The sequence below is a fragment of the Anopheles moucheti genome, chromosome 3, assembly GCF_943734755.1.
Source record: "Anopheles moucheti chromosome 3, idAnoMoucSN_F20_07, whole genome shotgun sequence".
Lineage (NCBI taxonomy): Eukaryota > Metazoa > Arthropoda > Insecta > Diptera > Culicidae > Anopheles > Anopheles moucheti.
In genome coordinates this window covers 19,328,265-19,345,302 of record NC_069141.1, presented here as the reverse complement: position 1 = coordinate 19,345,302, position 17,038 = coordinate 19,328,265, and the positions used below count along the sequence as shown (strand labels likewise).

Here is a 17,038-nt window from a genome sequence, read left to right as displayed (position 1 = left end):
CGTCACCATCACCAACCGAGCTTGATTGGGTGTAAATGTATGCAAACAGTAGGCACAAATAATGAAACATTGTGTACACGTGTTTGTTCTACGGTGCGGCCGAAAAACCTACTATTAAATCAATTACGATTTACATTCTCGTTGGAAGGCGCGAGGGAGGGGAGGGGGACACATCCGGGCGAGTGAGGGTGCGTCCACGGGGAGGCCATTTTGTTTTGGCCAACTCGTCGTGTTGGGTTTACCCTTTTGCCCTTAACAGCCACTCGAGCAAACGTGCAACATATTCACACTTTCGCCCGCACTAATCGTTTGTTGGTTTATCGTATTAATTAATTACCAGCGCTCTGGGGTGGGGCAGCGAACTATGATTATAAGGTCGGGCACAAAAGGGAGGTAAAGAGCAGAACATATTTAACACTTCACCATCATCCGGCCCAGTTGGTCGAGAGTGAGTGTGGTAGCATGGAAACCGTTTAGTTCTAGCAGTGCAGCACAGAGTTGGCGCGGTGAATATCAGAAAAGTTCAGTTGGAAAGTTTACTTTTCATTACGAAATAGCCGGAAATGTGTGCGTTGGACGGTTGGGTATGGCACGCTCGAACACACCTTCACCACCGTCATCGGACTCGGTGGCAAATTGTCCGATGCATCGTTTGCAATTTGTGTTGCACTCTTATGTACCCCCGTCTGTCCCGCTTTTGCTCGTTATCGCACTGAAACGCATTATTTTTTTTACGATGCTTGGTGTGAAACTGATGTTAATAACGATGATGATGATGAGGACGATGCGCGGTGTCGCTCTGGATGCCGCCGTATCGCATCCGAAGGGACCAATTAGCGTGGAACAGGCAAATGCAAACAGTAAGCCACTTACTTCAGGCGTGTGGCTACAAAATTACCATTCTCGTGGCCCATTTGGCGCTGTTAACGAGGCGACAAAGTGCCGGGTGAGTGGATCTGGTGAGGCTTTGAGAGAATTGTCGACGACACGACACGCTACACTATCTTAGATAAACACCTCTACTAATTACAATCGGGCGTTTGTGTTTTGCCGCTTTTTTATGCTTCGTCCAGCAACGAGGTGCAACTCGCACCATCCAGACAGCCCATCGGTGTCCATCCACCGTCGGAAGTGGATGCCTCCAGTGCCATCTCGTCCAGCAAGGACCCATCGGCATCCAACAGTCCCATACGGTCGCCGTCTGCCGGGCGGTGCTCGAGTTGCGGCCGCAGGTGAACATTCTCAGCCGCTTCCTCAGCCGCATGTCCTGCGGAACCGGCCGGTGATTGATTGCGCGACAGCTTTATCACATTCGACAGGATCATGTTCTTGATCATCAGATTGTGTCAGTACAGCTCGGCAAACGTCATGTTGTGCATCTCCTCGAGGACCTGCGTCGAGGACAGATCGCCGATGCTGCCCGGATCGTTCGGCCCGTTGGCACTGTGGTGGTGTAGCGTGACGGCACCGATCGATGGTAGGCCGCCGAGCGTTTGGCCCGGATTACCCATGCCCACATCCTGGCGCATTACGTTTCGGCGCCATTTTGCGCGGGCATTTTGAAACCAAACCTGGCGAAAGAAATTCGTGTTACAATTTACACAGTATCCGAATTTTTTTTAAATATTCGTAAGGATTGATTATGATTAAAAAGTATCCTAATCTATCACCCGCAAGAAAGTTCTGATTTTTTAGCAGAGATCCTGAGTAATTTGTATTGATAACGATCAGAAGTTCTTGTTCCGTCCGTCAAAAGGTCTAATTTTGATGTTCTTTACCCATATTTCACAGGATCTACCTGAACTTCAGAAGAGATCTTTTCCATATGCTACAGAGTTCAAGGAATCTTGAGGAGTTCTGCTATGTCGTTCATAGAATATTAGTAATGAATAAATGAGTCTTCAAAATACTTTTGTAAAATATAAAAGTAAACTCACCTGCAGCACCCGCTTTGATAGGCCCGTCTTCTGTGCCAGCTGCTTCAAGTCCTTCGCGTCCGGGTTCTGGTTGATGGCAAAGTACGACTTCATCGTGCGCAACTGATGGTGCTTGAACGAGGTACGCATTCGCTTTGTGCGACAGTTTGGCGTTAGCGCACCGCCTGACCCGGGCGATTGGCTACCGTCGTACGTGGACAGATCCAAACTGTTCACGCTCAGCTCCTTGTGCAGCAGATCTGGTTGGTGTAGGTAGTCGAAAAGCGGACAGAAAATTATGATCACTTTCATGGTTGCATACGATACATCGGCTTCCCTTGCTCGGCTTTCCCCATTTGAAAGGCAGCAGCGTAAATTTTCTCTGCTTCGACTAATTTTCCAACAACTCGTACTTTGTCACCCACAACGTTGTCCGCAGTAACGGTTGGCAAGCGAAAAGCACACACTCCACTGCTCGTCAACTGGTCTACGGCTTTGATCGCTGCTTTGCCGCGGAAATGCAAGGTGAGAAGACAACAAAACGATTTATTTCCACGCTGTCGCTCGTTGCCATCGCAGCGATGTGAGCATGTGTTTAACATATTTTCCAACAACTAACCTTAACGGGCAGGGAGGGGGAGGTGGAAGACAACGCAGAGCAGCTCACTGCTAAATAATTGCTGATTTGCGCGGCAAAATGCAAAAATTTACGACTGCATTGACAGGCCGGCAGTAGCGATCTCTGTTTATTGAACGCTCCCAGGGCGGTCCACCTTCCAAGGGTGGTAAGCAAACAAACGTCCCCTTCTCCCAGACTCCTCTCTTCCGATAAGCAAACCTCCCCCAGTGCTTTCTCTTGTGGAGGGTTTTTTGTTTGAAATTTTCGCTTGTTGGTTTTAATTGTTGCTCGCTTTTCACCAGCGGTTTGGCACGAGAAAAACCCACCCCCAACATATCTATTGTTTCGTACAAGAAAATTGTGTATATTTTAGGCGGAAAAAAGTGGGTGGTGGGGTGGGGGTGGCGAAGGGGGAAAATTGATGCAAACATACTTTACATACAAATATGTTGCATTGTGCATCCTGAGTGAAGCTTAAATTGTGCCCATTGATGCACATGCAAGTAAGAAAACAGAAAAAAAAATGAGCGAGAAAGAAAACATTCTCCCTCCTTCAAGGGGTATGTCTTGTGAGCTTTTTTCCTCCCTCTTTATAGGGTATATTACTTTTTTTCTCTTCTTTCCATCCGTTCAATATTCCCAGAAACGGGCCGACGAACGAAAAATCTCGACCGAACGAACGAAGCAAGATGCTATAACTTTAGGCCCTGCCATTATAGCACTGTTCAGCATGGCGTTTTACGGGGGCGGCAAAACTGCACCTCGTAGATTTGCATTGATTGGCTGCAGCGGCATGTTTATTCGCCCTCTGGTTGCTGTTGCTGTTGTTATGTTTGCTCCACCGCTTGGCTGTTGTGGGGTTTTATGCTGGCGTGGTCATATTTATCGAAAATTAGCGTTGTTATGCTGCACGCTGGCTGTTAAAAGAACAGAAAACCCTTTCGCGATTGCATCTCGGCACTCGGGGTGCTTGCTTAGCGAGCGGAATTAGAGGGTTGATTCCACTACGGTGGAAACATTCGGTACCACTCGGTAAGAAAACCGTTTAGTCCGGGGCCCCTCGGTACAAAAGTTCTCGGAAAGCCAACGAAGATGATCGTTTTTGTTATAGTTTTTTTCTCCTTTCATTAAGCTTAACTCACACGCTTTTGGTTTGGTTTGTTGTGCCCTCCGAGTGGTTGTTTATCTTCATGAAGGTTCGAAGTGATTAGGCGCTTTTCATGTAACCGTTTCATTTTTTTGGGGGGGGGGGGGGGGGAGTGAAGAACAGCAGAACATGCACCAGTAGCATGCAAATGCAACAAATGCAAATGGGAGGGGCACTTGGTAGCGGCTTATTACTGCACATAGTTAAGTGCCAGTGTATAGGATAAGAAGAGGGCGAAAAAAGGGTCTTCTAACCCGGCACCCATTCGAGCGGACGGGTGTTGCAAATGCAAAATAATGATGTGTGCCACCTAGTTAGATAATCTTTGCATCGAAATTTCCACCCAAGCGCAGTTCGTTATGACCGAAAGGGTGTCGATTTTATGACGGGAATGGGTTTTTTTGCTTTTAATGATTTTGCGAAGCATGCATAATGCTTTCGTTTTATTTATGGGTAGCTTTATAAAATATGCTTATGAGGTTTTATTTTTCTCATTGTACAGCAGTTCCAACTCTTAACCCATTATAATATAACTCATCATTCCCCTTATCTTGTTAATATTTCAAACAATTATTATTCATTTCTATTATTTAGCATCATTTCAAATCTTAAATACTCTATCAAGGCAGAAATAACTTTTAACAACTCCCAGTCGGTGTGGTTACGATCACGTCTTTATCCAAACTCACCGCAGGTCGAGATCGAGGACGAGGGTACGAGCTCATATTTATTTATTTCCTTTTAATGAAGTTGTATCGTTTGCGCTCGGCTCGGCTCGGCCATAATTTTAGCACGATCTCCCCATTTACCCTGATGATGATGATTTCACGACCGACGCGACCGAGGATCGTGCCCGGGCCGCCCACCCATCGTGGGATGCCACCGAAAACATCCCACCAATAAGTCTCATCAGGCCGGCCAAAGATACGGGGCCACCTTCCAAACCGATGCTACCGATACAAACCCTTCCCCCCATGCACCGGCGAACCGTTTTGCTACTTCCAAGAAAGCTGCCGGGGTTCGTTCCGTGTTTGCTACCGTTTTCGCTTGATTTTTTGCCATTATACTATGCCAATATTTTTGCCCACCGCCCAACAAAACCCATTTCTTGCCACTGAATGGCATTTTGATAATGTTTTTTGTTTTGGGTGCTTTTTGCTTTCAATTCCACTGCTACCGCTCCATTTGCATCGGGGCCAACGGAAAGGGCGCCTATCGGTGATTTGATATATGGTGGTGTCGAAATTGTGCATGCCTCCCACCGTCCATTGAGAGTTTGGGGTGTTTTTTTTATTTTTGCATAAAATAAAATGCATCCCGGGGCGCACCGACGGCTGGTCCGTAGCTAATTATGGCCCGAATGAAGATGCGATACACTCATCATTAGCATAATAGGAAGTATGAGTGATTTATTTTAATTTAATGATGAGAGCACCCGCTTGTCCCACCATGGACCGTGGTTCAGTTGTTTGCATTCTGCAGCAGTCTTTCTTCTGCCCAGCAGAAAGTTCCCCCTTTGCTGTACAGCCTAGGAGCTCTCCGTATTATTGGCGTGGATGGCGATCGTGCATCGTGAAGCTGTTGGAGCCCAAAAGGTGGTGGGCACGCGAACAAAATCCAACGCTACGGCGCAGCAAAGCTTGCGCTTGCAGCCAAATGCTAACGAACTGGCACCGGTAACATCCGATAGGTTCCGACATAATTTGGAGCCTTTTCTTCTCGCTTTCTGCGCTAGAGACAGCGTGTGGAAGCGGAGGTTCCTTCGGCGGTTCGGTTCATGACCCGGAGGGTACTCATAATTGGCCATTTGCTACTGATACGAGCGTGTCGGAACCGTGCAGGAGTCGTTTGGAGTTCGTACCCGAACGAAACAAAAAAAAAACATCCAGACAACATCCGGTGATTGCGGCGAACCGATATTAAGTCAATTACTCAACACTATCGGTTCACCTTGACGCGGCGAACGCGTAGAAAAACAAACTAATTAGTCATGTAAATCAGATGCATTGTTTAAGGACATACAAATGGGGCTGCATTTTATTCGTTTTAAAGTGGTCATCTCATTGATGCGGACCTAAGGGTGTAACATCTTATGAAGTTAAATTTAATGCTTTACGACAATCGGGTAGTAATTAGTCGATATTTAGCGGGTGTAAAACGTTTCATTGCGTTTTTCTTTCAATAGATAAAGGTAAGATTATTATTTTATCTTTCTGTTCGCACAATTGAATTTATCTACATTGTGGCGGGACTTATTGAAGTCCCTAAATGTCCCCAAAATATAATTTAATTATAGCCTTTTTTCGTATAGAATTCTTCCATTAGATCTTCCATCCGCTACAAAATATATTAATAATCTTTATAACATTAAAAAATAATAGACAGTCTGAAATAAAATATCGTATCATCAAATTATACAACCTAATCAATTAACCTAACCTAATGTTCCTTTATGTACTTTTTCAATTTGTTTAAATTATTTCGATAGCGGAAATTGAATTTTCGTGTTACATCTATTTGTTGTAAAGTCAGCAACTTTTTCTTAAGGTCCTTGCACCCGAAACCATTCGCTACATGCCCAAGCAAGGCATCAAATAGATGGAACCGCATGGCGTACCATCGTGGAATCCGCTTAGCGCGTTACCTGACAACTTAACTTTCCGATCATCCCCAAAGGATCGCCAATGGTGCCCATCCGTCCGCAAAAGGATGTGTTGCCCTGAGGGTGAACTACTCGAACCACCGGGCCCGGGTACTGATTGCCGGAAACCAGCTCGCCTCGGGCCGTATGTTTAGCGCTCGATAATACATCGAATACACACGCCAAAACGGTTGCTTTAGTACGCTTGCCTCCAGGGAACTCTCCTTTACAGTTGAGACAACATCAAATGTGCTTTCGTTTGCTGGCGTCTTTTTTTGTAATTGCTCCACCCAAACAGCCTGCAAAACCCATGTGCATGCGAGCAACATCCGGTGGTTTTGTAGAAATCGTCTTCCTCCGAGCCGAGACCGGGCATAAAAAGCTTACTCACCAAGTGAGCAAGCCATCCATCCATGTTTGGCGTACGCATTGGCCGGTGGGCTCCGGATATGAGCTTGGGGATTGACACGTGATTGAAATGCCAAAGAAAAATGGCAACCTCAGCAACCCGGCAATAAACCGTGCGTTGATTGCCTCCCAGGAGGATTGGCGCCACCTTGTAGATATAAGCCGGCCTACGCGGGTGGCTATTGCCTGGTAACTCCACTGGGACCGCTTATGGGACAGGGGGTTGTGCTTTTCCCGTTAAAGCGAACCTGCGGGCCACCTAGAAGCTGGCCTTGAGCAAAAAAAAAAAGAATGGTTGAGCTTGAGTAAAACTGGCTCTAGAATGGAACCATTTTTCCAAGCCAAAGCATAATGTGATTCATCTGTGCTAGTAGAATTGAAAATGACACGTTCCACTCAACTTTCGGGACACGTATATGATGTGGAAATAAAGAAAACTAGAATCACGCTGAAAAATGGACACGAACGACATGACAGTCTGGAGGAAGTTGATTGTGCTTGAGGTCCTTGAGTTCAGGTTTGTCAAACTTCGTTCATATAAAATTTATAGAAAAATGGCAAAAGATAGTCTAAAGTTAATCTACCTTATCAAGTATCTACCCTGAGAAAGCGGACTAATAAGAATACTAATAATAAGAGTCTTTACTTGCAACAGATATAGGGTTTTATAATTCAAGTTGCAAAATTGGAGTCATTTTTGAATTCCTTTCTGGATCTTTTACTAGTTACATTTGATTTTATTCGTAAGGCACATATTTCTAAAACATTCTGTGTGTCTGGAAATATAGCTTTGTCCAGCTTCGAGTTCATCTTGCAACAGTGGTTCCAGAAAATTGATAAGGATTCTAGATCTATGTATAAGCATACTAGATCAGCTTAAATTAATTCTAGAGATATCTCCAGCTTTACCACCTGTTTCGAGTTAAAATAGAGTTGGTGGAGTTTTTTTATCAATGTCTCCGATTTACCACAAGTTAAGTTGAGGTTACGGAGTACCACGGATAATCAGAGTTATTCTATTTATTGAGCAGGTGATGTCAATAAACAACGATCAATTAATTTCCAGTCTTAAAGCATTTGTTAACAATAAATAAATAATATTTAAAATTGTTTACCTATCTACAACATGTTTGACTCTCGTGGTTGAAAATGGTTGACTCACATTCGGCAACCAACGTTGAGCCCACCGATCCTACAACGAATCGCATAAAATCTCGGTCAGTTCCTACTTTATCGCGCACAACTTATCTTCCAAAAGTCACGTAAGTGTTGTGGCTCTTGATACAGGCACTTTAGGACGTGCGGTAGGCGATCATGCTGCCCGTATTTTCGCAACAAGCAAACAAGCACGAAAGGCTAGCAAAATACCCTTTTTATTTGAAAAGCAAAACAAAAAAGAAAATCCTTCCCGAGAGCCACTTGAGCGTGACAGCAACAACAACGGCATTCGGTCGCTCACGCTCATCACGCCAACATTGTCGTACGGTGGGCGACGATCGTTCCGCCGGTGACGAAATCTGACCCCCGTGGGATGTGGACGCGTTAGCTCGAAGGACCAGAACGCGCGAAAGGGGTTTTCGTTGATAAGAATAAGCGAATCGAGTGAGGTGGGCGAAAAACGTGAGCATACGCGTATGCGTCGGGAAACGTTGGTTCCAGCACGGGTTCCCCGAGTCCCCGACTTACCTAAACGTAGAGGCGTACCAGCATCGAGTGCCTCGAGCGGCTGTGGTGGTGTCGTTTGTTGTGTCTGCATTTGAGGTGCTTGCGGTTGCGTTGGCGTCGACTGTAGCGACGGGCAGGTGTTGGTGGGATGCTGCACCGAACCGCCGGTCGGGTCTAGCAGCCCCGGTGGTTGCGGGGTGGCGAGTTTTCGCTTCCTGGGTCGTCCTTTCTGCGACGACTGTACCATCATACCGCCGGTCGTCGTTACGGGGAAAAACTGCGGTGAAATGGTTTCGGGTTCACTGGTTGGTGTTGGTGTGGTTTGCAATGTGGCAATGTGTGAAGCAAGGTACATTACATTAGTGTTTCGGGAGGCCGCCGTTGTCCATTGTTTCGTGTAGTTGTTGTTGTTTGGTTTTTGCATGTGGTTTTTTGTTTTTTTTTTCAATCGATATTTTTTTTTTACAGTTAAGGGATGTTGTTTTGTTTCGATATGATTATTGTTTGGTATTTGGGATGAAGTTGAGTTTAAGCAGAGTTTAAGCACAACAGTTGTGAATTGTTGAGAGATACAAATACAAGGGAAGATAAAGAGACATAAAGAGACATAAATCAGACAGAGATGGAAAAGAAAGTAAGATTGAAAGTATTTCCATTAACGCTACAGCAAGATCACATATTGCATAATCTACCACATGCAAACAATCGTACAATTAACGTCAATGCTCACCTTAACACTTCGGACTCATAGTGGTCGCCACAAAACACACGGCCGTCGCGTATCCCAGCCGTATCACCGCCGCGCAACAACTGTCCACAAACGAGGCAGGAAAAGCAGTTGACGTGGAAGATGAGATCCTTCGCCCGCATGACCAGATCTGAGGCGCTGATCCCATTGCCACACCGAGCGCATCTTCGAACTGAGAAATGCCTGCAAAAAGGAGCAATAACTATACATTTTATTTTTCAAACTTAAATGCCTTAAAATAGGAAACATGACAAGCTAATGGAGCATGACGAAAATGAGTTTAAACCCCAATATTTAGTGAAACAATTCCATACAGATGAGTCTTAACGATTTCTCAAACATCACGAATTCCGATTCGATTTGGGAGCACAGCTACTGGGACTTTCCCGCATGAGCAACAACGACGTTCGTTGCAGTTTTCCCTTTATGGAACGAACCGGTTGAAAGTGTTGAAAAATTTATGACCACGACCACCGACAAACTCGACAACCCTCTGGTCACTGCCCACTTCCGGAAGCCAAAAGCCCAACATTCCAGTCCAAGTTCTACGCGTCCCAAAAAAGGATTGAGTGAAGCAAAGGGTTGTCGAATCGAATGATTCATGCATCCCTGAGGAAATCGATTGCAACCAAAACGCGAACCCGATCGATCGGGAAGCAGAAGTAAAAAAAAACCTTCTTCAAGATGTCTTGGTTTGAAAAAAAGAAACATAACATGAACGTGACCTCCGCCATGTTGAATCGAAAAGGCATCCCGAGGTACTCAGTAACAACTCGCAAGCTCAGATTGGTTGCCGTAGTGTGTGTGTGTGTTTTTTTTTATTTATTTTTTGGGGAAAAAACAAATCACACGCACACACACACATAAAAAGGAACGTAACCATTTATCCCGTTTCCAACTTTGCTACAAAATTCCCGATAAATCATGCATGTCCATTCAATCGATTCCAAGGTAAAACGTCAAACGGGAGAAACAAACAAAAACTATGTATGCGACCGGGTTCGATGGGTTGTCGCGTTGTCGAATATCTCTGTTGGTTTGGGACCCGGTTTTCCAGCTGATATGAACCGCTGTACCGGACGGCTGCCGGGAGTGTCCGCAGGCGGCTTGAGGACAATTCAGATTTCCGCGAAATTTTCGCCATTGTATTCGCAACCACGCTGGATGGACCGTTCCGCAACATTCTCTTTCCGCGGTGCGGTGCGAGCGGTTATCGTGCCACCGGTGTGTGTTTAACGCTGCATGTCGATGCTGCAATCGACATTCTTGGTCGTTCCTTGAGCCCCGAATCGGGACGACTTGTTTTGCAAACAATGGTGCCCGGGACCACGCCGTGAAGGGGATGGGTTTTTCCTTTTTTGGACACAAACGATCGTTTCGCGAACCACAGTGCCGCCGCAGCACATGATCTACATGGTTGCAAAGATGTCACCTTAGCATGTGGACAGTGTACCGGGCATGCTTCTGTCGCAGAGCGAGCGAACTGCAGCGAGTGCATCGGATGCACCCGGTGCCTTGTGGACTTCGAGATGAAGTCTCCATGCATCCCCAACCATGGACGTAAAAGCGCTGAAGCGTAGTATTCATGTTGTCTCTTCCAACAATCACTTCCGATGCGACCGAACGCTTCCCCGGCAAGTGCGCTGTGTGCCAAACGGTGCCAGCTCGGGTCAAGCTGAATTGCAGCAGACAGGAAAGGATGACTGCCGGTGGGTATTCGCGCTGTGCTGGAAGCATTGAAGCGGGAACGAACGAAACGAACGGCAATGAAAACGTTTTGTCGCGATTGCAATCCGGATCGAGCCAAAGGACGAAATGGCTTCGTTGTCGGCGGGGAGTTTTTTTTTGTTAAGTTGTTGCTATCTTTTCCCTCCTACTGCACTCCGGTGGAACATTGAGACTCATTCAAAAAAACACACACAAAAAAAAACGGGAAACAAAAATGCAATGCAACGAATAAAGCGGGCATCTTCTTTTTATTCCCCCCGTGCACGGTTGTGTCCTTTCGGTGCCTTCAACCAACGCGACCGAAGCAACATTTTACCGGTATCGGATTGAATGGAATTGTGCTGCCTCGGTCCCATTCCCGAAGCTGGACCGGTGGTTCACCAGACGAGACTCCATCTGCTCGGCCGTGCGGGTGGGTTTGGGTGTTGCAGCGAAGGTTGACATCCTGGCCCGGGTCGTACACGGCCAAACGGTGGCTGGTATGAATTTTTTAACAATTTTATTTTATTGTTTTCCAAATTTATACGGTTACGGGAATCGTTTTTTTTTTTGCGATCTGCACCATGCCAAACCGGTTGGTGGATGGCAAGGGGAGGAGGGCGAAATGGTGGTGGCGTAAAATCGATCGTGAAACATGACTGTCGTTGGTCGCGATGGTCACCAAATGGTTTTGGTGCTGGTAGCGTATAAAAAAGAAGGGAACAAAATGACGGAAAAGCAAAGATAAATGTATTCGTACACTTTACCAAAACTTTTGTTCCGTTCAGTGAAGTGTTGCTGTGGTGTTTGATACCAATTTTAGGAGGCCTTTTATGGGGAGGCTACGTTTGTTAAAGTATTACTTCTAACTTTTTTGTTGCAGAATTATTAAATGATGTTTTTGTCTTGTAATTTAATGCTAAAGTATTGTAAGTAATTTCGAGTTCTTCCTAAATTATTTTTGGGCTAATTTTAAAGCATTTTAAATATGACTTTTTGGAACCGAAGTACCTAGCTCATAAATTTCCTTTGGATCGTCCACATGGACTGCTTAGGTGTGGTGATTCTAAACTGAGATGGAATGCTGCAACATGAATGGCATACAAGACTCCCTAAGCGGTTGTAGTTCCGAATAAGACGGGTAAGTATTTATGCAGTAAATTTATTAAAAATAATCACATATAATACTTAATAAATAAATAAATACTTCATACTTCCTATTGTTCTTCATATTTTCATTAATATTTCATTTTTTTACTAAATTTTAATCATATTTTAACCAAACACCAAAATAAACACTTTTACGTACAGTATATAGTGAAATTATTAAATCCCACTTACAATAATCAGATCTTCTTTCACAATTTTGACATATTTTTAACTTATGATTTATGTTGGCCTTCAGTAGGCATTTCAAACTACTGGACTTGAAATCTTCGAAAAAAGTCCTAATAAAGCCGATAATTTGTGTTTTTTGCCATTAAATTGATTGTAAAATTGTCTGGAAGTTGCTCCACAATCATCTAATTCCTAATTTTTATAAAAAAGGCTTAGTATACAGTCATTTCCCGAGTTACGCAATTGATGCGTGTCAGTTAAACATTTAAACTTAAGTCGAATTCCTTTTATAAATTCTTTTATATTTAATATTTAGAGATCGATTACTTCTTTTCACGTTACGAAGCTCATTCTTAATTGATATTGCTACAATTATTTCAATATTTAGGTTAAGTTTTACCAAAAACAGTGTTTTTGTATAGAAAAATTCAACGTTTTTGGGAAAAATTGAAATTTGGCAAATAAAAAATTGAATTTCACATACAAAACTACACGAACTGTCAAAATTTTGAGCTTCTCGTGTCTCGAGTTCGCGAAACTGAAGTGTCGCGTGACTCGAGAAATGACTGTGCTTTTATTAAATATTAAAAATAAGTAAATAACCTATCGCATCACCCACCAGTTGAAAGTATTGCAAACAGAACCACGCACTTAGTAGCCTTTCCGCAAGCACTCTAAGAACGCGCACTCCCTTTCCCAGTCACATGCGACCGCATGCTCGAATTTCTTGCGCAGTGCACATTGCGTGAGTAACGGCAACTATTCCACGAATGATTTAAATGGCCATGTGGTGCACACGCAGCCACACGCATCCGCGATTGCGCGTTCCGACGAAGCGTACGCGTACGTGGTTCGCACTATGGCACCGTCCAGGAATCCGTTCCGCACTGCACGGGAATCGTCGCCAGTCCCCAAGCACACGCAGACACACAAAAGAACATTCGAGAGCAATTTTATGGTAATCCCGACGCTTCCGCGAACGCGACGGCACGGTAGCGGTGCAGCACGTGCAACCGCCGGGCGGGTTGGCGTGCTGCGGTCTCAAAAGCACGGTGGCCATCCGTCTGTATGGGTGGCTTAAGCTTCTCGCACCGAAACCAGTTCAGCCGTGGTGGGGCGTCTTTCGCGATAATCATAGCCCATTGCTGGTTGCGCACAGCGGAAAAGCGGAAACAATTGGCTGCCGTGTTGCGAACTGGAGTCGGATTAATATTCAGTCATGCATTCGCCTGTTCGTGGCGTATCACCGGCGGCTCATCTCCGGAGACCTCCGGTGTGTGAATGCCCGGTGACTGTCGGGTAAAGGTGGGCACGGAAAGCCGACAGCCGTTGCATACGATGGGATGGGAAGTATAGTCTCGGCCACCATCCATGCGCTTCTGCTGCGTGATAGCATTCTCCCGAACTTGCAGTCGATTGTTTTTTTTTTGTAGTGGTTGCGTTTTTCTCTCATTTGTCACGTACCACCCTCGTATCTGGGTCACACATCTTGCGCTGTCGTCCTGCGAGTATTCGTCGTTTCATTCGCCCGACCCGACCGGATGCAGCCAGTGGTCGTCGCCTGGTGGCTGTTTCGTTTCGTGGATGATGATGTAGCTGAACGTTTTTGCACGGAATCGGGGTTGGCTTTAGAACGCTCTTACAATTTGAAGGACTGATGAAAGATTGCGATGATGGTTTTTTCGCCCTACCCCGTGAGGTTGGCAACGACCAGGACCGTAATGGTGTGGGCCACGGCTCAGCCACCCACCGGAAAGAACGGGGCGTATCGTACGCTGAAGGTGCAAATCGTTACCAGGAAACCCGCCCACGGTATCCACACGCGATGCCCAAGAAATCATGCATGCAAATTGACGCCAAAGACACCCGGGAGCGGGGTATCGTTGGTGTCTTCCTGTGTGGTATCGTTGGACCACCAGGCGTCTCCATTGTAGTGCTCCATGAGTACAATGTTACAGATTGGTTATTCCAACAGCGCTTCTCGAGTGGGGATCTTCATTCAATGTTACAAAATTCATTGCATTTTTTCTTGGGCACATCTTTCCGGTATGCAACATTTGTGATGTAACACATGAGTTTCCATATTTCATTCTAAGAAGCCTCACCGCTTTTATGAAGGGGTCTCCAATAAACCTTTCGGTTGTGCTTTACGGAGTGGAAAATGAGTTTCATCAAATTATGGTATTTTATGTGACCGGCCATTACCGAAAGGAAGGATTTTATTGCCTACACACAACACATCCTCAGACGCAACGTGCAGCGTGCTTGTAAGCGGTTCAACAAACCACGAATCTTGTCAATGATGTGATGTGGACGGCAAAAGAAAGAAAGAATTGCGAAAAAGAGGAAAAAAAATATTTACTTTACTCCAAAGCAGCAAAGGTGATCTTTTCATGCATATTCTTTGGTCGTTGTTGTTATTCTCTTGCCTCTGCTTAATACACTCAAAACTTCAAGAACTCCCCCTGTAGTTGGACGATTCGCAATGGTAGAGAGAGACTTCTGTAGCGGTGCTGTCGCGACAAGCCAAACAACAAATAAGATATGCACATAATATATTTCCCAACGTACACTGCAAACTTCATCGCTGCCTTCGGGATGGGTTTCGGCCGGAATGGGAAGGCACAGTACGAAAGTATTCCATTTTCCTTTCGGATTTATTTGTACTCCAAAGTACTTCCCTCTTTCCCTGTGTACTCCACAGTATCACCCCCGCCACCGCAATGGCTCAAGCAGCTATTTGCATTCTATGGATTCACCCCGAGACGCTACACACGGAGATCCCTTGTCATGTACCGGGGTAAATCGTTTGCCAGCCGGAGGAGTTGGTTTGCGTTTGCGGTTGGGTGCAGAAAACTGATTGAATTGCGCTGAGATTCAGAGAATGGGAAGAACAGACAACCAACCGGGAGGTGGGGAACCGTGAGGAAAACATAAAAAAGGACGACAGGTAAAAGCATATTTTGCTTTCATTATTGTAACGGTTTCATTTCTTGCCACTGTTGAATCTCCTCATTATTTTTTTTTCTTCTTACAGACACAAACGATATCTTCATTTCGCTGACAGAGCGGTGGAAAAGGATTTCTTTTCAAGCGTTGAGCAGAAAAGTCGAGGTAAGTTTGGTTTCTTTACATTTTTTTTAAAGGATAGCAACAAATTTTGTGATTGAATGTAGGTGGCACATTGTCGGTGTTGTGGGGTATGAATATGGTTATTGTTAAAAGAACTTTATGGGAGATGTATGTAGAACTTGAGGACTTGAGCAAATACATCTCTGGAGCATATCTTTTGACCTTTGTGAAGATATTATTGTTCCATTGGTTACGTTCTGTAATTTTATTTTCCAATTAATCAACAACATCAATACATAATCTAACATGATCTCACCCTTTTTTCTTGGCGTGACGACTGGATTATGCCTGCCATATTTATCTTTCAAGGCTTAATTATAACTTGTAGTCGGATAGTTAGTTCTTGCTACGGCGGATTGGTCCGGATGAGTTTTTGGACCGGTCCTGTTGTGTGAAGACCGGTGCCTCTGCCAATTTACCACCAATCCTACTCTAAGCCCCTAATCATCTAATCATCTAATTTTTAATATAACTTGTCAAAAAGCTTATTTGTGTATCAAATACATATTATAAATGAAATGAAAAGATGTTATAAATTAAAAAAATAGCAACCTACAGTAAACAAATCTTCAAACTAATCGTTATGCACGCCCGGCAGACAACATTAACTGAAATTAAAGAATAAAATATTAAACTACTTCATGTCTGTCCCGACCGTTACTCCCCGTTGTTGCAACAAAACAAAACAAAATGCACCAAAACGCATCATTTTGTCCTAATTATTCTTTCAAATTAAGCCCAGCACACTTGTCCGTTGGGCGTTCGAAATTTTTTTTTTGTATCGTAAAACTAAAACCGTTGCAACCGTTTTGTTTAATAAGTTCCACCCGAAAACAGCAACCAATCTCATTACTTTAAACTGTTTGATAAATGCGTCTGCATCGCGGACCAACCGCGGATACCGCGGACCGGGTAATTACTGTTAATTGCAAGGCGCGTGCAAATGGCGCATGAAAATACGTCCGTTAAGTAAGAAATGGCCACGACAAACCAACAAACAAAAAACTGTTTCGTGCTGATCGTACCGTCCGTCCGTAGCGTAGTTAAAATAATTTCCTTAATAATGAGCGCATCTTTTTGGCGGCGCATCTTGGGTGTAATAAAATCGACCAAAGCGTACCTGTAGTAGTCGTCCTTGCAGTAAATGTTTCCTTCCCGCGAGTAACAGCTAAGTTCCGCTTCCAGGTTGTGTAGACACTTGCAGCACCGCAAACACTGGTTGTGCCAGGCACGGTCCACCACTAGGAGGTAGTATCTGGGCGGGAGGGAATGTGTTGGACGGAGGCGGAAAGTTCGGGTAAATAGTGTAAAAGCGCGATAATAATACAACAAACCGCTTCTTACCGGTCTCGAATGGAAATGCCACAGCCGGCACATTTTTCCGGCGCCACAGTTTCGGCGGCAATGAGGTCCTTCAGCATGGTTCGATCGGTTGCACTTCCGCTTTGGTTTTGTCACTTTCTTTGCCGCTGATGACTGTTGCACTTGGTTAGGGTTTTTAATAATCGCACTCAAACGCGCGCGCGCGCCTTTTCTTCACCTAGACACTTTTATTAATTATAGCATGTAAGCAGAAACGCACGCAATGTAGGTCATTCGCTTTCGGTTTCGAACACAGCTGCTGTTGAGGTTATTGGAAATGAATTTGATGTAATTAGAATCTTTTGTTGACCATTGCGCAATGTGGCCAGAAGAAGTGTTCTTTATTGGACGATCC

General features: G+C 44.8%; 1 protein-coding gene across 1 annotated transcript; it reads right to left on the bottom strand.

Moving 5' to 3' along the window:
* Positions 1-1,346: 1,346 nt before the first annotated feature.
* Positions 1,347-16,742, bottom strand: LOC128303543 (LIM/homeobox protein Lhx2-like). Its single transcript, XM_053040526.1, has 6 exons — positions 16,666-16,742; positions 16,442-16,576; positions 9,127-9,327; positions 8,418-8,698; positions 1,938-2,176; positions 1,347-1,571 (listed from the first exon to the last, which is right to left on the bottom strand). Exons 1-6 carry the CDS (start codon positions 16,740-16,742, stop codon positions 1,347-1,349), a joined length of 1,158 nt encoding a protein of 385 aa, XP_052896486.1.
* Positions 16,743-17,038: the final 296 nt, after the last annotated feature.